Source organism: Meles meles, chromosome 1, assembly GCF_922984935.1.
Source record: "Meles meles chromosome 1, mMelMel3.1 paternal haplotype, whole genome shotgun sequence".
Lineage (NCBI taxonomy): Eukaryota > Metazoa > Chordata > Mammalia > Carnivora > Mustelidae > Meles > Meles meles.
This window is the reverse complement of record NC_060066.1, coordinates 184,157,976-184,181,023: the sequence shown is the minus strand read 5'-3', so window position 1 is coordinate 184,181,023 and position 23,048 is coordinate 184,157,976. Positions and strand designations below refer to the sequence as shown.

The 23,048-nt window shown below is 37.0% G+C and overlaps 1 protein-coding gene across 3 annotated transcripts in view; it reads right to left on the bottom strand.

The window, feature by feature from the left end:
- Nucleotides 1-23,048, bottom strand: part of FOXJ3 (forkhead box J3) — a 147,772-nt gene that overhangs the window by 34,452 nt on the left and 90,272 nt on the right. For 2 of the 3 annotated variants that reach the window (XM_046010439.1, XM_046010440.1), the window contains exon 6: nt 8,257-8,358. The exons of the other annotated variant lie outside the window; for it this stretch is intronic. In XM_046010439.1, the coding sequence (XP_045866395.1) occupies nt 8,257-8,358 (102 nt within the window). The remainder of the gene's footprint in view (nt 1-8,256; nt 8,359-23,048) is intronic. 3 annotated transcript variants of the gene reach the window in all.

The window sequence follows — 23,048 nt, the reverse complement described above, 5'->3', positions numbered from 1 at the left end:
ATTTTACTTCTAAATGTTATACACCCACAATATGTTTGTTATTTTTGCTTTAAGCAGTATATTATCTTTTAAAGAGATTTAAATTTTTTTAAAAATGCTTTATATTTACCTACATAGTTACCATTTCTGGTCCCTAATTCTTTTCTGTAGATCCAGATTTCTAGTTGTTACCACAGCACACGAATATTCTACATAACTTTTTTAGTCTTTCCATGTTTCATTTTGTCTAACTTTTTATCTTCAATAGTCTTTCCTTCTACAATGTCTAATCTGTTGTTCATTCCACCCACCGTATTTTTCAAATCAGACATAATTTGTATCTCCAAGAAGTGTGATTTGGATTTTAAAAGAGTATCTTTCATATGTCTACATAAATGTTCAACATATCCTTTTACTCCTCTATGGAATACAGTTATAAAAACTGGGCTTTTCCCAACTTTACTAAAATATAATTAACATGTAAGTTTAAGGTATACAATGTGTTCATTTGATACACTTATACACTGCAAATTAAATATCACCATAGCTTTAACACCTCCATCACCTCACATAATTACCATTTCCTTTTAAGATCTACTTACCTAATAACTTTCATGTATACATGTATACAATATTGTTAACAATAATCACCATGCTATACAAAAGATTCCCCAAACTTAATCATCTTATAACTGAAAAGTTTATACCTTTTGAGACTAACATTTCTCCATTTTTCCTGTCCCATAGCCCCTGGTAACTACCATTCTACTTTCTATGAATTAGGCCTTTTAAGATTCCATATATAAAAGATATCATACAGTATTTGTCTTTTCCTGCCTGACATTTCACTTGGCATAATACCCTCAAGGTCCATTCAACATTGTCTCGAATGGCAGGGTTTTCTTCTCATGGCTAAATAATATTCCATTCTGTGTGTGCGTGCACATGCATGCACGCACACACGTACCCCCCAGTTTCATTACCCATTCATCCAATGATAGGTTATTTCTATATCTTGGCTTATGATAATTGTTTATGTTGCTTTATACTAATTCTATCATCTGTGTTATTTCTGGGTCAGTTTTGATTAATTTTCTCCTCATTACGGTTGTTTTTTGTTCTTTTTTTTAACTTTTTTTTTTTAACTACTTCTTTGCCAGCCTGGTAATTTTTTATTGGGTGCCAGACCATTGTTAATTTTACACTGATAAGTGCTAGATATTTTTGTATTTCTATAAACCTTCTTGAGCTTTATTCTGGAACAACAGTTAAATTATTTGATAACAGGCATAAAATACTGATACATGCTGTAACATGGCTGAACCTTGAAAAATGTGCTTAGTGAAAGAAGTCAGACATAACAAGTTACATATTATATGATCCCATTTATATGAAATGTCCAGAATAGGAAAATCCACAGAATTAAAAAGTAAATTAACGGTTACAAGAAATGGATGAATAGGAAATCAATGGTAATGGGTACAGGCTTTTCTTTCCAGGGTGGGTGATGAAAATATTCCGGAATTACATGGTGGTTCATGGTTGCACACCCTTGTAAATATACCAAAACCACTAACTGTAACTTTAAAAGGGGAAATTTTATAATGGTCTCTGAATTACATCTAAGAAACTTCAAATCAAATTTAAAAATTAGAATTACTTGAAAACAGACCAATCCTTTTGAGTTTTGCTTTGAAGGTATGTAGATAGGACCAGAGCACAATTTTAGTCTAGAGTTAATTTTATTCCACTACTGAATCAAAATCCCGAGTACTTTACTTAATGACCTGTGAATTATGAAGACCTTCACTTTTGAACAGTAAGTATGCCTGGCCCTCCAGAAGTATCAGTAATTTTCTACACTAATCCTTGCAGGTGGTTCTTTCCCTAGCCTTCCTTACTCATGCACTATAAATACCAACTGAAGACTCAGGGGGCATCCTCAGTATATCCCTGGAATTCTCTCTTGGTGTAGCTTTCTCCTCTCTAATATGGTGCCCTGTGAACTCTAGCCACCTCGGCGATTCCATGATCTCCCAACCTGGCTCCACTCAGTGAGACCTCTGGGCTTTAGAAACTTTCTCTAAACAGTAAGCTAGGACAATCATAGGGTTGACCTTATTTGTTCACAATTTCTCAGGGAGGTCTGTGTTATGGCCCAATCTCTTGAAAACCACTGTTTCATATATTTTGTCTACTTTGTCAGTTGTTTCGGGTAGTGGAGTAAATTTAGGCCCTGTTATTCCATGTTGGCCAGAACCAACAAATCTTTACAAAGAACCAGCTTCTTTTTGTTGACTTATTTTTTTTACTACCTTTGTCTTCTTCAGATTTGTCTTGCTCTTTATCTAGATGCTTAAATCATTAATACTCAATTCTTCTTCTATTCTAGTATACACATTTAAGGTTAATACTTCAACTGTGGGTGCCTGGGTGGCTCAGTGGGTTAAAGCCTCTGACTTTGGCTCAGGTCATGATCCCAGGGTCCTGGGATCGAGTCCCGCATCGGGCTCTCTGCTCGGTGGGGAGCCTGCTTCCTCCTCTCTCTCTGCCTGCTTCTCTGCCTACTTGTGATCTCTGTCAAGTAAATAAATAAAATCTTTTAAAAAAATACTTCAACTGTACGCCTTCTACAGGCTTTCATAATTCATATTTCTATTTGTCATCAATTCAAAGTATTTTCTATTAGGATTTCTTCTTGATCCCTGGGTTATTTATAACTATACTGCTTAATATGCAAACTTTGGGTAATTATCTGATCATCTATATGCTATTATTTCTACCTTAATTCCACTGTGCTGGAAAATATATACTATATGGTGTTGGTCTTCCAAAGTTTGCTGAGACTTCCTTTATGGTCTAGCATAAATCAGTATTACATGATCAATTTTGGTAAATATGCCATGTGCACATAAAAAGGGTATATTCGGGGGATGCCTGGGTGTACAGTCAGTTGAGTGTCCAACTCTTGGTTTTGGCTCAAATCATGATCTCAAGGTCAAGAGATTGAACCAAGAAAGGCTCCACACTCAGCAGTCTGCTTTAGACTCTCCCTCCTCTGCCCCTCTCCCCCACACTCTCCCGCTCGCTCTCTAAAATAAATCCTGTTTTAAAAAAGCATATTCTGCAATTGTTAAGTATGTGTATGTATGTATATGTATGTGTATGTACATATATGTCTCAAGTAGAACAAACTTCCTAATTTCCTGGTTCAAATCTTCTATATATTTAATGGGATTTGTATAATTATGTTTTGATTCTGATTTGCTTCTATGAGTTATAAAGAGACATATTTGTTAAAATCTTCCTCTTTGGTTGAGGACTTGTCCATTTCTCCTTTGAGTTTTGTCAGCACTTGAAGCATATATAAATTTAGTATTATTTCTTATTGAAATGATCCTTTTGCATAATAAAATATCTTTGTTTTCAGTAACATGTCTTGTGCTTTAAGCTGTATCTCTGGTGGGGTGGGGTGCCTGGGTGGCTCAGTTGGTTAAGTGTCTGACTCTTGGCTCAGGTCATGATCTCAGGGTTGTGAGATCGAGCCTCACATTGGGCTCCCAGAGTCTGCTTGAGGTTCTTTCTGGCTCTCTCTCCCTCTCCTCTGCTCCCCTCCACAACTCTCTGTCTCTAAAATAAATAAATAAAATCTTTAAGTGTGTGCGTGTCTAATTCTTTAAGATATATCTCTTGTAAGCGGCACACGGCTGAATTTTATTTTTCATCCAGTCTGATAATCTTTGATTTTTAAATGGAAAATTCTGTACATTTACATTTATTTCCTAACAGAACTCAATCTTTTTTTTTTTTTTTAATTTATTTATTTATTTGAGAGAGAGAGAAAGAGACAGAAAGAGGGAGAGGAAGAAGCAGAGAAGCTTGATGTGGAACTTCATCCCAGGACCCTGGGATCATGACCTGAACCAAAGGGAGGTTAACCAACTGAACCACCCAGGAGACCAATATAACCCAATTTAAGTACATATTTGTTTTCCTGTTTTCCCTCTCACTTCTTTATTCATTTCTTTCCTCCTTTCTTGTCTACTTTTGGATATATTATTTTTCCTTATTTACTTTTTTTTTTTTAAAGATTCTATTTATTTATTAGAGAGATGGAGAGAGACCAGAAGTAGGCAGAGCAGCAGGCAAAGGGAGAGGGAGATGCAGGCCCTCTGCCGAGCAGGGAGCCCGATGTGAGGCTTGATCCAAGGACCCTGGAATCATGACCTGAGGTGATGGCAGCCACTTAACCAACTGAGCCACCCAGACACCCCTCCTTATTTACTTTATATTCTTTTACTATTCTTGTAGGAAATAATAATATTACCAGTATCTTGAGTATTGTTAGAAAATTTTCAGGGGTGCCTGGCTGGCTCAGTTGGTAGAGTGTGTGACTCTTCATCCTAGAGTTAGGAATTCAAGCCCCATGCTGGGTGTAGAGATTACTCAAAAAAATAAAATCTTTGGGGCACCTGGCTGGCTCAGTCAGTGGAGCATGGGACTTGATCTCAGGGTTGAGCTCAAGCCCTACACTGGTGTGGAGATTATTTTAAATCCTTAAGAAAAACCCAAAACAAAACAAAACAAAAACAAAGAAATTCAAATTTTCAGACCCCAATTCAACGTACTAAAACCGGAAATTCTCAGGTGAGGCCCAGCAATTTGGGTTTTAACAAGACCTCCTACTTATTGTGACAAATGCTGATGTATAAAAAGAACCACTGCCCTAAATATTATAATATGTTCTTGACTTAGTACTTTCACCACTTCCAGTGCAATGCAAAGACTTTAACTGTATATATAGTTGGTCCTTCACATCATGGCTTTGAACCACATGGATCCACTTATATATAGAATTTTTTCAATAAACACAGCACAGGGACACCTAGATGGCTCAGTCAGTTTCAGGCCATGATCTCAGGGTTGGGCATGAACCCTGCTTAAAGATTCTCTCTCTCCCTCTCCCCCAGCCTCTCCTCCCACTAAAAAAAAAAAAAAAAAAACCTAAGAAAAAAAGATAAACATAGCACAGTTACTGGGGTGCCTGGCTGGTTCAGTAGGTAGAGCATGCAACTCAATCTCAGTATTTTGAGTTCAAGCCCCATGTTGGGCAGAGAGTTTGATTTAAAAATATATATAAATAGGTGTGATTGGGTAGCTTGGTCATTTGAGTGTCTGACTTCAGCTTGGGTCATGATTGGGATCCTGGGACTGAACCCCACCATCAGGCTGGGAGTCTGCTTGTCCCCCTCCCTCTGCTTCTCCCTATATCACACTCATGCATGTTCTCTCTCTCTCAAATTAATAAAAATCTTTAAAAATAAATAAACATACAGTACGGTACTGTAAAAGTATTTTTCTCTTCCTTAAGATTTTCTTAACATTTTCTTTTCTCTAGCTTTTTTCTGGAGAAAATAGTATATAATGCATGTAACATAACACAACATGTATTAATGAACTATTTAGGATATCAGTAAGGCTTCTGGTCAACAGCAGATTATTGGTTAGATTTTGGGGAAGTCAAAGGCAGAGACAGAGATTTTCAACTGTGCGGGAAGCAGCAGCATCGGCACCCCTAAACTACACACTGTTCTAGGGTCAACCATATTTCTTCCTGCCTTATCCTTATACTGTCATGTCTTTTAACTTCTATAGTATTTTAGACTCAAAGGCATTGTGTTACATAACAGAACTGCTATTGTTGTATTTTTGTAAACACTCAATACACACTTAGATTTACCAACAGACATACTCTTTTGGTGTTCTTCATTCTTTCCTGCACAAGATAATTTAGATAATTTCCTTCTATCTGAAAAATTCCCTCTATAATACTGGTGTACTAGTAACATATTCTCTCTGATTTTGTTTCTGTAGAAACCTAATGATTTAACCTTCATTTTTCATAGAAATTTTAACTGTAGAAATCTGGATTAGCAGTTATTACCTTTCAGCAGTATACAGGTTTCATTCTCGTGTCTGGTTTTTATCATTTCTACTCAGAAGTCAGTGCCTGGCTTACTATTATTCCTTTGAAGTTGCCTGGTTTTGCTCTGATTTTAAGATTTGTTCATCCTTGTTTTTAGCAGCTCGATTTGGGGGGAGGGTAGCTAATAAGGATTTTTCATTAATTCTTCTTGAAGTTCTCAAGAAATTCTTCTGGTTTTTGTTTAGCCTCTATGCCATGCATTGAGAACTGAGAAATGTCCCAAGGGAAATATTCATGGTTTATCTCAATATATTTCTGTTTTTCCTGTAATCTTTAGCCCTGAATTCCTGTCTTTTCTGTGCTCAAATGCCTCTTCCCTCTTTTTTATTGTTAGTCGGGGATGGTGATATTTTATATAGAAAGAAGGATTAATCTAATACTAGCTATTCCATCACATCTAGAAGCGTAAGTCCAAGAACTCCAGCTTCTTTGACCCCCATATTATTTCATCATGAAGTCCAGCATTACTATTTCCTGTTTCCTAAAAGCTACAACTATCTAAATTTAGGCCTTAGTATCTCCTACTTGGACTACTGCAAAGAACAGTACTGGATATTTCTGATTCTAGATCACATGCCTCACTAGAAATTCTCAAGTTTAGTTGGGCACGAAGAGGGATAGTATCTTTTCTTTTTTTATATAAAGATTTTATTTATTTATTTGACAGAGAGAGAGAGCACAAGTCAGGGGAATGGCAGAGGGAGAGGGAGAGGCAGGCTCCCCACTGAGCAGGAAGCCCAATGTGGGGCTCGATCCCTGGACCTTGGATCACAACCTGAGCAGAAGGTAGATGCTTAACTAACCGAGCCACCCAGGCACACAGGGATGACTTCTTAAAGTACAGATTTCTGAACCTTATCTGTAAGTATAAAATAAATGATTTGGCAGGCCTGCAATAATACCTTGGAATTATCACCAACACCACTAAATACACACTTGCACACATGCACCCACATACACCTCCCCTAAGTGATTCTGATGGAAACATTCCATGGATTAGTATCTGGGAAAAATCAGTACTCTATACCTCAGCTACCAGTTGCCTTTCTAAATTGTAAATCTGATCAGTCACCAATGATAGTCTGCTTCTATTGGTTTATTATCTTTCTACAAATAAAAAGATCCTATATATATCAGTATAATTATATGTATATAAGTGTGTGTTTATGTGTGTGCATGATAAAGTAGAAGAAATAAAGCAAGAACAAGTGAAAGCAAGGGAGAAAGGAGAAGAGGGTAAAAAAGCAAGATCTCAAAGTGAGACTGAAAGAGAGTAGCAGCACAAGGCTTCAAGTGCTCATGGTCTAGTAAGGGAGGAAATACATTCACAGAACTTAGTTACTTCATGAATCTCCCAGAGACTTTTTAGGGTTTTGAGATATGAGCTTAAGAAATAACGTTGTAGAGAAAAAAACACTTGTATTCCACTGGTATCTAATGACTTGGCATGAAATTTTGAAGTTCTGACCCTTGCTTAAAAAAGAAAGAAAAGGGGAAGGGATGGGAAGGGGTAAGAGGAGAAAAGGAAGTGGAAGGAAGGAAGGGAAGGATAAGAAAGCAGACTACTACATACTATTTCTCGATATGCACCTACACTTGAATATTATGAAACAGGTTGACCATCATTCAAAGAACTCTATGAGTTTGTCCAAATTATTCATTTTACTAGATTCTGTTTACCCCTTGGGAATCTGAAAATTTTTTTTCAAGCATATATTTAGAGGGATAATCAATGGTTTTTGAAACAAACTGATTCAATAAAATACTAACTCAAAAATTCCATCAATGGGAACTGGCACTGTCAAGAATTTAAATTAAGGGGCGCCTGGGTGGCTCAGTGGGTTAAGCCGCTGCCTTCGGCTCGGGTCATGATCTCAGGGTCCTGGGATCGAGCCCCACATCAGGCTTTCTGCTCAGCGGCAAGCCTGCTTCTCTCTCTCTCTCTCTGCCTGCCTCTCTGTCTACTTGTGATCTCTCTCTCTGTCAAATAAATAAATAAAAAATCTTAAAAAAAAAAAAAAAGATTAAAAAAAAAAAAAAAAAAAAGAATTTAAATTAAATAGAGCTTCCCAATAAACATCCTCCAACTTCTTTAGAGAAATATTTTCTTCTAATTTGTGTATACCTCAAAACATTGTGGATTCAAGCTTTCAAGCTGCCATTATAGGCTAGCCAAATGTATGTCATCTTTAAACTCAATCATATAGAACGCTATTGTTATCATAAAGACAAATTAAATGTATTATTCAATAACATTTCAAAAAGTGTTTTAAAAAAAAAAACGGAATTACTTTGTTAGTCACAGTGTTGATTGCCAGAGTTGGAGAGGCACTTCCCGAAATAATACACTCCATTCCCAAAGAATCTGAATCTATGCTATATGGAGTTGAGGCCTAAAATACAAGAACAAAATAATAATTATTAGCTCATATATCCAGCAACTTTAACATAATTTGAAGGTATTTCATCAAATTTTCCAACATCCAGTTTTGTGTTTTGTTTCTGAAAACATGAATTTAAATTCCTACTGAAATCTCTTATACTATATTTTAATATGGCACTGACTTGGTATCACAAAGTCCCTTGGTTTGGCTACTTCTTACCAGTTCTTTTAAATGACTACGGGACAGTCGAGCAAAAACAGAGACTGTTAACGGTCCACTAATATCCATTTCCTCTCTTCTCCCTTTTAGTAAGAAAACCCTATAGTTATCGACTTATGACAGCCCAGCTAAATACTACCTTTTCCAGCTTCATCTGAAAGTAGCTGTGGCCATGTGACTAGGTGTATGTGGCCATGTAACTAACTTGTGTCAAGGAGATGTGAGCAAGATATGTGCAACTTCTGGATCATGTCTTTGAAAAGAACCTGCTTGTCCTCTACTCTGTCTTTCCCTATTATGGCAGGCTGGGACACAGACACAGTGGTGGTAATCTTGCTTAACCAAAAAATCAAGGGTAATACTCTAGGGAACACTGAAAAGACAAGATAAGAAGGAACATGGACATCTGAATGAACCTGTGGAACACACCTGGCTATCTGTTAAATTTAACAGCTCAAACTTCTACTTGAAAGAGAAATAAATCTGATTTAAGGTTTTCTTCCTTCGTCTATTAGTGCAACTGAACAGTACTGAATAACACAACTTCACACACACAGTTTATAGAGCTAATATGGGAGTCAAAATTCTGTATTATAATCAGGGATATAAATAGTGATAACTCCTCCTTGGTTCATAAGAGATGGTGTTTATGGCTTTGTTGAGAACTCAAGAATGTTCAACTTCAAATGCTGAAAACTAACAAAGGACAGATAGGAATAATTTGTGGCTATGATACTAGTTCCATGTATATTCCTCTTCTAGCAAAAACAACCTAACCTGTGCCATACGGTCCCAAGTGAAGATGCATTTTTAAAAGATCACACTGAATGAAAAAGAGAGTAATTTCAATGAGACCCATTTCTAAGATTGATCTATTTATCACTTAATCCTCACCATGAATTTCTTTCATCAGATAACCTACAAAGGTAAGGAACAGGCAGCTTGATTGAAATGTAAAAAGAGAAAAAGACAAGGGTCACCTCCCCACCCTACCCCCTGAAAGATAGAATCTAGCACTTATGTACTAGGTACACATTGAGAGTAAGGCAAAAGTGGCAAAGGGCTTCAGAAATTCAAATGGAAGAACTACAAAGACAACTTTGTCTATGCCTCAATTTTGGTGCCAGTCCAACTTAGCTAAACCTAAATTAACACACAAGATTGCTTTAGAACACTGCAAATCTCGGGCGCCTGGGTGGCTCAGAGGGTTAAACTTCTGCCTTCAGCTCAGGTCATAGTCTCAGGGCCCTGAGATCAAACCCCGCATTGGGCTCTCTGTTCAACTGGGAGCCTGCTTCCCCCTCTCTTGCTGCCTGCCTCTGCTTACCTGTGATCTCTGTCAAGTAAATGATTAAATCTTTATATATATATATATATAAAAAAACAAACAAACCTGCAAATCTCATGTTCCTCTAACTCAACTGAGTCATCTCCATCCCAACTACTATTTCTCACTCACTTCACTATTTCTCACTCCTCCCCACTAGTAGGAAGAGGAAAGCCTGTGTTGTGTGATGGTATGTAAATTACTCAACCTTTATGCTCTTTTACCCAATAAAAATGAGGATTATGTCACTTTCTTTAGAGGTCTATCAAGAGCATTAATGAAATGATTTACGCAAAGCTCTCAGCATGGTACCTGAAATGCACAGTGAGAGCTAGCTGCTATGACGACTACTAGAACATACCTGTTATCGATGCTGAGGATCTCTGATACAGAGGGACATTTAATAGTGAGTAATGAGAAAAGACACAGATTTGATATGAGACACTATTTTCCTACAAAGCCAGATTCATAGCTTCTGCTATTATAAATTAGATGGTAAATTTTTAAAATCTTTTAATTAGATATTCTTTACGGATACTTCAGTCTGGTTCAATCAAAAGAATAAACAACATTCTCTTTACATGCTTTGATGTGCTCAATAATATGGTACATATTTTTAGTTATAGGCACACTGATTTTTTTTTTTTAAAGATTTTATTTATCCATTTAAGAGAGAAAGAGAGCATGAGAAGGGAAAAGGTCAGAGGGAGAAGACGACTCTCTGTGGAGCTGGGAGCCTGATGTGACACTCAATCCCAGGACTCCAGGATCATGACCTGAGCCGAAGGCAGTCGCCCAACCAAGTGAGCCACCCAGGTGCCCTGATTCTACATTATTAATAGACAATAAATTTTCTGATTAGAAAAGCCAGAGGATCTAGGTATCCCAAAACGTATCCTCAAACTGTTATTATTGCATCCAAAAGGCATTCTGGGCAAAGAAAGTATCAGAGCATCAGAAAGTTATGGGATAAACTCAAACAGTCTAACATATTTAGAGTTCCAAAAGGAGAGGAAAGAGAAACAATAGCAGAAAAAATATGAAAGGACTGATGACTGAAAACTTCAGAAATTTATTTAAAGACAAATGTACAGATTTGAGAATCTCACAGTGAACCTACATCAGGATCAATTAAAAAGAAATCCCACTTGTATACATCATTACTGAACTGTTAAAAAATGAAGACAGAAAGCAGCCAAAGAAAAATGGCATTTCACCTACAGAAGAACACTGATTGGAAATGATCAGATTTCTCATAAAAATGATGGAGGCCCAGGATGCCTAGGTGGCTTAGTTAGTTAAGGGGATGACTCTTCATTTAGGCTTAGGTCATGATCTCAGAGCTTGGGGTCAGGCACCAAGTTGGGATCAGTGCTCAGTGGGGAGTGTGCTTGTGGATTCCATCTCTCTCCCCCACTGCCCCTCCTCTTGCTCATTCTCTCTCTCTCAAATAAATAAATAAATCTTTAAAAAAAAATGATGGAGGTCATTAGACAGTAAACATCTTAGAAAAAAAACTTCCAGTCTAGACTGTGTATCAAATGAAAATATTCTTTAGGAATCTTCATTCCTAAAAGAAAGACATTTTCAGAGAAAGAAAAACTAAGAGAATCTGGTGCCAGGAGACCTGCACATATTACAGAAAGTTCATTAAGCTAAAGGGAAATTATAGCACAGGGAAACTTGGACCTTAACGAATGAGTTAAATAAAGCACTAGAAATGGTAAACATCTGGGTAAATATAAAAGACTGCTGCTTTCCTCTTAGGTTTTAAGAGCCACATATGATTATTTAAGGCAAAACTTGTAACACTGCCTTGCCAAGACTTCCAATACATGCAGATTAGCACACATATTACAACTAGAAGGAATGATGAGGAAAGAGGCAAAAGGGACACATATTGTTGGAAGATTTCTGCATTTTATGTGAAATGGTAAAATATTCACTCTGAGAAGACTGCAAATCCCAATCTATAGTTAAAAAGCCAACAGGGGCGCCTGGGTGGCTCAGTGGGTTAAAACCTCTGCCTTTGGCTCAGGTCATGATCCCAGGGTCCTGGGATCGAGGCCTGCATCCGGCTCTCTGCTCGGCAGGGAGCCTGCTTCCTCCTCTCTCTCTGCCTCTCTGCCTAGTTGATTTCTCTCTGTCAAATTAAAAAAAGAAAAAAAAAAAAAAAAGCCAACAGATAAAATAGAATCCTAAAATGTATCTAAGTAGGGATGCCTGGATAGCTCAGTTGGTTGAGCCGCTGCCTTCGGCTCAGGTCATAATCCCGGAGTCCTGGGATCGAGTCCTGCATCAGGCTCCTTGCTCAGTGGGGAACCTGCTTCTCTCTTCACCTCTGCCTACCACTCTGCCTGCCTGTGTGCTCTCTTTCTCCCTCTCTCTCTTTGACAAATAAATAAATAAATAAATAAAAATAAAATGTATCTAAGTAATCTAAAAGGTGCCAAGAAAGGGGGAAAGAAAGGAACTAAAAACACAGAAGTCAAACAGAAAATAAAGTACAGACCTAAATCTAACAAGATCATTAACTAATGTTAATTTAGTTAACATTAATGTAATTAACTACATAATATAATAATGTAATTACATTAATGTTAGTTAACATTAATGTTAATAATCTAAACCCTTCAATAAAAAGACAGATTGTGAGAGATACTAAAAAAGACTCAGCAAACTGCAGCCTACAATAATCACAACTTCAAACATATAGACACAGATGAGTTGAAAGTAATACATGGGAAGATGTATACATTGCAAACAGTAAGCATAAGGATAAAATGACTATATTAATATCAGATAAAAACAGATGTTAAGACAGAGTATATAAGACATTTAAAAAACATCTGATAAAAGAATTGATGAAGACATAACAATTGTAAATGTGACGAATAACAGAGTTTCAAAATACATGAAACAAAAAACTGACAATTAAAAATCAGTTAAAAAAAAAAAAGAACACTGGGCTATATTACCAAATGCCTTGATCTAACTGATATTAAAGAACACTATGCCAGGGGCGCCTGGGTGGCTCAGTAAGTTAAAGCCTCTGCCTTCGGCTCAGGTCATGATCCCAGGGTCCTGGGATCAAGCCCCGCATCCGGCTCTCTGCTTGGCAGGGAGCCTGCTTCCTCCTCTCTCTCTCTCTCTGCCTGCCTCTCTGCCTACTTGTCTCTCTGCCTATCTCTGTCTTTGTCAAATAAATAAATAAAATCTTTATTAAAAAAAAAAAATAAAAGAACACCATACCAAACTGTAAAATACATATTCAAGTGCACATATATTTACAAAGATATAGCACATGTTGAGTCACAAAACAAGTCTTAATAAATATATAAAGACTGAAACAAAAAAAATTGTATTATAAAAAAATAAGATATCTAGGAAAACCCAACATGTGGAATACATGGAAATTAACACATTTATATAAATAATTCATGGGTCAGGTAAGACTCACAAAAGAATTTTTAAAATATTTTGAACTAAATGATTAAAAAAATGCAACATACCAAAATTTGTTAGATACAGTTAACACAGCCTTAGAGGTAAACCTATGGCTTTAAATTCTTATATCACAAGGGGGAAAGGTTTCAAACCAATTAATTACCCAAGCTGGAAACAAAAAACTAGAAATATCAGTAAGTGAACAAATTAATAAGTAGAAGGAAGTAACTGATAAAGATAAATACAGAAATAAACAAATAGAAAACAGACAACAGAAAAAAATTAGCAAAGACAAAACCTCTTTCTTTGAAAAGACTAATAAAAAACAGCAATAATGGAAAAAAAGAAAATATATATCCTCAATTTCAAGAATGAAAGAGGAGTTATTACTATAGATTCTATAAATATTAAAAGAGAATATGATGAACCACTTTATACAACAAATTCAACAACTCAGATGAAAGCGACAAATTCCTTTAAGAATATAATTTGTCCAAAGTGGCATTAAAAAAAGTAAATTTGGATAGTCCCGTATCAAGTAAATTAAACATCAAAAACATACCCACAAAAAAACGTACAAGGCCAATGGCTTCACTAATGAATTTGCTCAAACATTAAAGAAAGATATACCAATCTACAAAAACTTTTTCCGAAAACAGAGGAAAGATACTACCAATAGGAGGCCAAAATAATCCTAACACCAAAACCTGACAGACATTACAAAAGAAGAAAATTATAAATCCATATCCTTAATGAACACAGATGTAGAAATCTTGTAACAAAGCAGAGCAAACTGAATCCAACAATATATGAAAGGGATACTATATCATGACTCGTAAGGTTTATCCAAGGAATGCAAGGTTTAACATTCTAATTGCAAACAGTATATTTCAACATGCTAACAGAGTAAAGAAAAGCCGTATGATCATTTCAGTAGGCACAGAAAAACCATCTGATAAAATCCTACACTTATTCATGATTTAAAACTCAGCAAACTAGGCGTACTAAAGAACTTCCTCAATCTAATAAAGGATACCTACAAAGAGCCCTTTAGATATGTCACATTTAGGGGTAAAACACTGAACACTTTCCTCCTAAAAATGGAAATAAGGGAAAGATGACCACTTCTATTTAACACTATACTGGAGATTCTAGTTTACTATAATGGGGGGGGGGGGGATAGAAGAGTAAGAGGGAGAGGAAAACTGTCAAATAACTGTTTATATGGAAAATCCCAAGGCACTATAAAATAACTTCCAAATCTAACAAATTATAGGATACAAAGTTAATATATAAAAATTAAGTTTTTATATACTAGCAGCAAGCAACTGGAAAACTGATTTTAAAATACACAGCTTCCAAAAACAAAATATTCAGGATTAAATCTAACTGGAAATATCCAAGTCCCCTACACAGAAAACTAAAAAACATTCCTGACAGAAATTAGAGACCTAATAAATGAAAAGATACAACATTTTCATGGCATGGAATAATCAATACCATTAAGATATCAATTCCTGCCCCCAGATCAGGGCTGCCTGGAAATGAGAAAGGAGCAAGGCATGAATAACAAAGGGGGCATGAGGAAACTTTTGGTGGTGACTAAAATGTTCGTTTGACACTGCTGGTAATTTCACCTGTAAAAACTTCTCAAATTGCAAACTTTATTTGATGAATTGTAAATAAACAATCTCTCAATAGTACTATTTAAAAAAAAAACACAACAAACAAACACCTAAATCCTACCCATTCATCCAAATGAATCCTCATAACAAGACTTCCTGGTTTACAATCCCTCACTGGATACGATTTCTCTAACTTTATGACCCCCAGAAAATTCTATTCATACCTACCTCTTGGAGGCAACATACCGTTCCTCCTACATAATGTACACTCAGTACATGTTCACCCAATTGAAATAAATGAAATAAATGGCTTTTGGGGTTTTTTTTTCTCCCCAGTTCTAGGAGTTCTAAGAGTAGGAATGTAGACTACCCTCCTTTCTCTGCTCACTTAGACCTTTAACTGAATCCCCCTTACTCAAACTCAGGCTTAGAGATACCCCCACCCCACCCCCAAAAAAGCACACAACGGGGGAACACTTAATAAAACCACACAGCATAACAATGACAAAATCCAAGTCACAAAATGACAATAACCTCAGATATGCAGTAAATGTAGAATATTCTGCATAGAAGAATGTCCTCTTTTCTATTTATCCATCCACCCTCATTATCTTCCTAATTAAACCTGTAATCAACCTCAAACTGTCACACACAACTTCAAGTAAAAGTAATGTGTATGCCCTCATTTCTGTTCCAATATCCAATGTGGATAACTGCAGAGTAGTAGGGTTCTTTTGAGTTTTGTTGTTGTTGTTGCAAAGGCCAACATGTTTAAGATAGTGAGTTTATGTATTCTATGTATCAAATAATTTCCACAGCAATGCATCAGAAGCTTTTAGCAAAACTATCCATAGCAATTTCCTATCTCCCTGCTTCTACCATTGTTCTATAGCCGCTACAAGGTTCCTGCTAAAATATAAGTCACATTATGTCACTACTTTGCTTAGCCCTCCAATGGCTTTCTACTCCTCCCTTAGAGTAAAACCCAAGTCTTTATAAAGGCACACAAGGCTCTACATAATGTACATCCTGCTCCCACCATTTACTTCTCTGATGTCAAGTCCTACTGACCAGGAAATAGAAGGCAAGCTGAGGACAAAGCAGAAAGTGACACCCCAAAACACCCTCCATGGGATATATGTGACATTCCTCTGGCACTCCTAGCTGCCCTAAAACTAAAGAAAGGAAAAATAAATGTTAACTTACAGAGATCACAATCCTGCAAGACATGAGCCTCCCTCAGTTTACAAATGTCTTAGCAATTTACAAGAACAAAAGTACTTCTATAAATAACCTACCTTCCAGAATAAAATGCAGGTACTTAAATGTCCTTACAACCTGCAGCCCATTGACAGATAACTTGAAGCAGGCAAAGTGTAATGTTACTCCAGGAAGCTCCCAACTATCTTAATGTTAATCTTAATGTTAACGCCTTGCCAGGAGAAAAAACCATCTTAGCTTGACAATAGCAAGGCCTCAAGTACCCATATCCAGTGAGTCTTCTTTAACATGAAAATCCTTTTGAAACATCCCTTTTCCTTACCTCCCAAACTCGCAGGTATATAATCAGTCACTCCTCACAACCCCAGTACAGCAGCTATGTCCGCCCACGTGTCCTGTCCTCGTGCTTTAATAAATTATCATTTTGCACCAAAGACATCTCAAGAATTCTTTCTTGGTGGTCGGCTCCGGACCTCACCCCACCGAACTCACCTATATTCCAAACCACATCACTATTACTCTTCCCTCTTCCACACACTAGAAGAGCCACAGGGACCTCCTTGTTGTTTCTCAAAATCCCAGGCATGTTTCTGCCTTGGAGCCTTTGCACTTGTGGGATTTTCAGGGACTATAGAGCTGACAATCTACTTACATTTATATATAAAGAAACTACAGTCAGAAAAATTAAACACCTAAGTTATAAAACAATAACTTTAAAACTAGGTCTCCTAACTTCCTGGCAGAGTTCTACTTCCCCTAAATCTTGTAATTAATAAAAGTGACCCTTCATTTAAAAAAAAAAAAAAAAAAAGGTGACCCTTCATGACTTTGTAACATGACTTGATTTTGCTCATAATTTTACTATGTTCTTAAACAGAAGAACTCTGGATGATTAAATGCTGCTAAAATATAACACAAACTATAGGAGTTTTTTTGTTTTTAGAATTTTTAGAGTTTTTGTTTTTAGAATTTCTATTTCCTACCACTGGCATCACCCTAGGGGCATTATTTCCTATGCAGAATTCTTTCAAAGCATCTTACCTGTGCCAAGCATACAACAGAAACACAGTAAACATGTTTTCAAAGCACCTTACCTGTGCCAAGCATACAAGAGAAAACACAGTAAACTGTGTCCTCACTATCCATAAAAGTTACATACAACCATTTCAACTTTTTCTATAACAATACTGAATTTGTCCACTTATTTCAAAACCCTGAAAGAGGCACTGAGGCAAACACTAACCAGTGACCAGGAAGAGTCTCTTTCAATTACAAGAAACAATATACTCAAAAAGAAACACCTTCAGTCTACTGATTTAACAGCTGTACCCATACACATCTTGAAGAGACAAAATATTTTTTAAAGGATTTCCTGGATTGGATCCAATTTAAGAAATAAAGACTGAAAATGCAAGAGGCTATAAAAAACAAACAAAAGGTGCACAGATCTGAAAACACACAAACACAGTCCACCAACAGAAGAGAAGACACGTAGCAACCACATTACCATCTGTGTTAGTCTCTACCCTGTTTCCTACAAACACCTCTACGTCTCCACCTGAGCATTTTCTTCCCCCAGTCGAGGAGCATGATTTGGCTTTGTGTAGATCTGGCCAGAAGTGCAGAAAACGTAATGTCCCCAGCAGCAGCATCACCCCAATGAAGGTGAAGAGCTGACAGACAGAAAGCTTGCTGCCCAGAGTTCTAAACCACCTCCCAGCATTTCCTAGTTTGACTGAGCCAGTCCATACAGTGGTAACTGACTTGATAATTGCCCCACTTTCCTAGTATCCCCCCTCAAACTACCTGCACTCAGTTCTTTGTCTATTTATAGTAGAACTCAAATGACAGGGATCTTCTTTTCTCAAAAATAACGTCTCCTGGAAAAGACAGGAAATCTTCCTTTAGCACAACAGTCCTCAAAATTTTAATCTCCTCTGCACTTATACTAAAAGTTACTGAGGTTTCCAAAGAGCTTTTATTTATGTGACATATCTATTTATATTTATCTATTAGAATTTTAAACTGAGACAAAATTTATTTAAAACAATGAAACATTGCATGTTAACATAAATACTGTTTTGTATGAAAAATATAGTCTCCAAAAGAAAAAAGAAATAATAAGAAGAGTGGCATTGTTTTACAGTTTTAAACAAACTGCTTTAATGCTCTGCTTAATAGAAGACCTCTAGATTCAATCTATGGCAAATTCACAGGCCATATAACCTCTGAAAAATTACAAGTAAAAAAGGTAAAGAACACTTTAGTATTATGAACACAATTTTGACCCCATGGACGCCCCTGAATGGGCCTCACACTGTTTTTAATAGATTCCAATAAGCAAAGAATAACACTACAAAATAACCAAGATACATGATTTAAGCTGGGGTGGGGAGGGACCAATCGAAGAATGAATAGAGAAGAATATATTTCTGTGATTATCAACTTGATAAAAGAGATAAACTATACTAATCTGAAGCACTCATTCTCTCAAGCACTTTTTTTCAACAAAGAACTGCTTAAAACCAGAGTTCCCTTTTCTATTCCTATAACATTCAGTTCCCTTGAAATAGTTTCAGTTTTCTAGTCTTCAAAAAAATCTCCATAGGTAATATCCAGCTATTTTTGCTTTTTTCTACCCTAAGCAGCTTCCAGTAGACAGGGTGCTTTTCAATTTACCCTTTGGTTGAACTGAACAGCAAAGCCAAATTAAAAAGCAAAATATATGCAAAAGGTTGAAAGAGAAATTGATCAATAAAAAAACAGAAACTAATAGGACAGGAAAAATGAAATGGGGGGAGGTGCACACACTTGTGAGTAGGGGGTGGGGGTGTTGGAGAGAGAGAGGAATAAAATGACTCCACCTGAGCCCAAGGCAGGGCTCATCCTCATGATCCTGAGATCATGAAATTAAGAGTCAGTTGCTCAACCACATGAGCCACCCAGGTGTCCCTTTGGGTACTTTTTTTTTTTTTTTTTTTTTTAAGATTTTATTTATCTATTGGACAGACAGAGATCACAAGTAGGCAGAGAGGCAGGCAGAGAGAGAGAGGGGGAAGCAGGCTCCCTGTTGAGCAGAGAGCCCGATGTGGGGCTTGATCCCAGGACCCTGAGATCATGACCTGAGCCGAAGGCAGAGACTTAACCCACTGAGCCACCCAGGTGCCCCAAGGGTACTTTTTTTTTTTAAATGACTAGGCTTGTACATGTAATTCCCCTTCACTCTTTCACACTGCCAATCACCCCCCATTTGCCTTATTTCTGTTCATTCAACAGGCTTCACTGAAACACCAGTTCTCTGCTATATGGGCCCAAAGTTCTCAAGACCCTCATCTTTAGAGTGACCACATAATATATCATCCAAATGCTGCTTTGAGAACAAATAGGGTACTATTAATTATGCTGAGACAGCAAGCAATATTATGAATTATCAGTTTAGATTTCCTACTTAAGTAAGAGCTTCATGAGGAGTCTGTCTTGCCTACCACTATTCCTCCAGTTCTTGTAGCTCTAGGCTTAAAATGTAAAAGGTATGTGTAAAAGGTTTCTTCTGCTGGTGCAGGGCCTCTCCCCACCTCTCTCTCAATGAATGGCATGAATAATGCAAATTAATGTAAAAGAGGAAAAACTCATCCAGATAAAATGAACTGCTCTGTACTCTCCCAAATCCTGATACTATTCCAGGCCATATGGTATCTTTGATCACGACCTCTTATCTCTTGCCTCCCTATCTAAAGCCCCTCCAATCAGAATATAAACTTCGGGAGAGCAGAGAATGTCTGTTTCGTTAAATGTTTCCCCAGCACCTAAAGCGCTGCCTAAAGCTGGCATGCAGCACTTGAGAACTGTGTGCTCAGTGAATGCTGCCTTTCATCTTGCCTTGCCTATCTCCACCTGAAAGCTAAGTCACAAAACCCACATGAAGCCATTCCAGATAGTCCCAGTAAAACAATGTCTCCTTCTTCTGCACACAGTAATGTGTCATATCTTTCTTATAATACTTTACACACTTTGTCCTTGTGCTAGAATTATGTTTCACTATGTGTCATTGTACTTGGTATACACATAACATTTTAGCACAATGCCTGACACACAGTATCTAGAAAACTAAGATACGTCAAATGAAACTGGTAAAATGGCATCATTTCACACAACTATGAGTACATATTAAGAGACCAGATACCATGCTGATTTTCTAGAGAACTTACTTATTCATGCATATATCCCTAGCTCAGGTAACCATCATTTCACAATGGCAGCTCCACCTACTCAGCACTGATGGGGTTCGGAACAAGCCATGCCAGAACATGCCACTTTGGCATGTCGATTATATCTGACTCATCTGCATGGCAGGACAAACATTTATTTACCAAACATTTGCTCTTCTCCCACCTTCTTGTGAACTGCCTTCTTCCTCTCTGAAGCCCCAGACCCACACCCCCTTCCTCAGCTCATGATGGTAATACAAACCTCAAATGGCTGGCTGCCACTGAGTCTCATATCTTTGTGGGACTCCCATATGTACATATGTAATTAAATTTGTTTTTCTCCTATTAATATGCCTTTTTATTATTTGGGGGGGAGGGGGTCCTCACCCAAGAACCTAGAAGGTAGAGGGAAAACTGCTTTTCTCCCCTATAGCATTTTCCTCTTACAAGGAGTATTATATAAAGAGAAGTATCTTTCTCAACTGTTTTGATTCCACTCCTTATCTAAATGTCCACACTCTAGTCTAAACTCTTCACTACAGTTAAAAAGGTTCTACAGTATGCCCACCTGTATTTCTTGCCCTGTTAACCATGCACACTGTTTTCTCCAAGTGGAACAACATCCTTTACCATTTCAATTAAAAAAAGTTACATGCAAAGCTTCATTACTCTGCCCAGAGGCCTTCTGAGGGCAGCATTATCTATTTTGAGTCACTTTAGTCATCCTTACCTGGTCTAACAGACTTATTAGTTAGTACGTGTGCTGTCACTTATAATCATATTTATGTCCCTAATCATGTATGTGTGTGTCTCTCTCTCTTTGTGTGTGTGTGTGTATGTATATATATATATATATATATATATATATGTAAACTTTATATATACTTATGTTCAATGTGGAGGTTCTCTTCTAAAATCATGGACCATTAGCTCACACAAGATATGCATATATAAAAAGAAATATGATTCAGTGTTGTGGTCTTCAACATAATAAATACTAGTGGCAGGAAAGGATAGTTGTAAACAGTGTGAACTGTAAAGGCAGACTACCTAAGTTCACAATGTTAATTAATTAATTGCTCAAATCTTTTTAAAAGTTTTAATTTATGGGTCATGTTTAGTTTTTGAGAAAACTTTAAACATATAAATATCATATTCAGAACCATCGCTATTTGACTATCTTATGTGTTTCCTTAGAGAGAACCCAATGGTCATTTAAAATACAAACTGTTGGGGCTCCTGGGTGGCTCAGTGGGTTAAGCCTCTGCCTTTGTCTCAGGTCATGATCTCAGGGTCCTGGGTCGAACCCCATATCGGGCTCTCTGTTCAGCAGGGAACCTGTTTCCCCCTCTCTCTCTGCCTACTTGTGATCTCTGTCTGTCAAATAAATAAAATATTTTTAAAAATTTTAAAAAAATACAAACTGTTCTAATAAAAATACTACCTCCCTTCAACTCCCCCCAAAAAACCTCTAAATGAAAAAGAGACATAACTAGTTTCTCAGAGCAAGAAATTATATTTTGTATGAAGACTATCTTTCAGAGTATTTGTTAAAACAGTATCTGTCTCCTGATTATATGTAGTCTTCTTACAGCTAGAATCTTTCTATATAGTTCCTCTCCTACAGTAGCAACCAACACATAGCTCAGGCCAAAATAATTATCAATAGTATTAACCAAAAGACTCTGGCTCTTTTATGGAACTACACTACAAAGTTAAGTTGCTGAAGCTTTTACATGCTTTTTAACTTAAATTAACTTAAAATGAAGATAAAAGGATAAATAGGGGCGCCTGGATGGCTCAGTGGATTAAGCCGCTGCCTTCGGCTCAGGTCATGATCTCATCAGGGTCCTGGGATCAAGCCCCACATCCGGCTCTCTGCTCTGCAGGGAGCCTGCTTCCTCCTCTCTCTCTGCCTGCCTCTCTGCCTACTTGTGATCTCTCTCTCTCTGTCAAATAAATTATTAATTTTAAAAAAAAGGATAAATAGTAGAAAATATAGAAAATACGTGCCCAAAATACACACCGAAGAACATATGCTTTGTATGTAAAACATACATAATCTGTAATATGAATCCTTTATTTCTACAAACTTCCACTGTAAAACAGACAATGTGGTCTTCAGGAAAAAAACAAGACTCTCAAAAATAAAGAGTGACTGCTCTAAGACTATGCAACAAGGTAACAATAAAATTCAGGGTTGATATCCAAAGGAATGCACAGCTGTCAAACCAACTACCGATGTAAATTTCCAGAAATAATTTAAGTTCCAGAAACTTCAGTAGAGAACAAATGGGAGAGAAGATCACGATTCCTCAGCCTTCCAAGATATATATCCTTGCTGATGCTCTGGGTTAACAATGTGGATAGCTCTCCCCTTCCTTCAAATTCTGGCAATAAATGCTAAATGTTCTGTATTCCATATCCTCACACAATTAAAGTCCAATTGCTAAGTCTCTTTTAAAAGAAGGTGGAGGGCAGGAACTGAGGTTCATTCCTTCTCAAACCATTACATATGGTTTACATACATACATTACATACATAGCTCTCACCATCATCTGTCTTAAAACTTACCAGAAGGCCATCCCACCAATACTAAACCTTCTTTTTAAAAATTTTATTTATTTGAGAGAGAGGGAGAGAGAGCACACT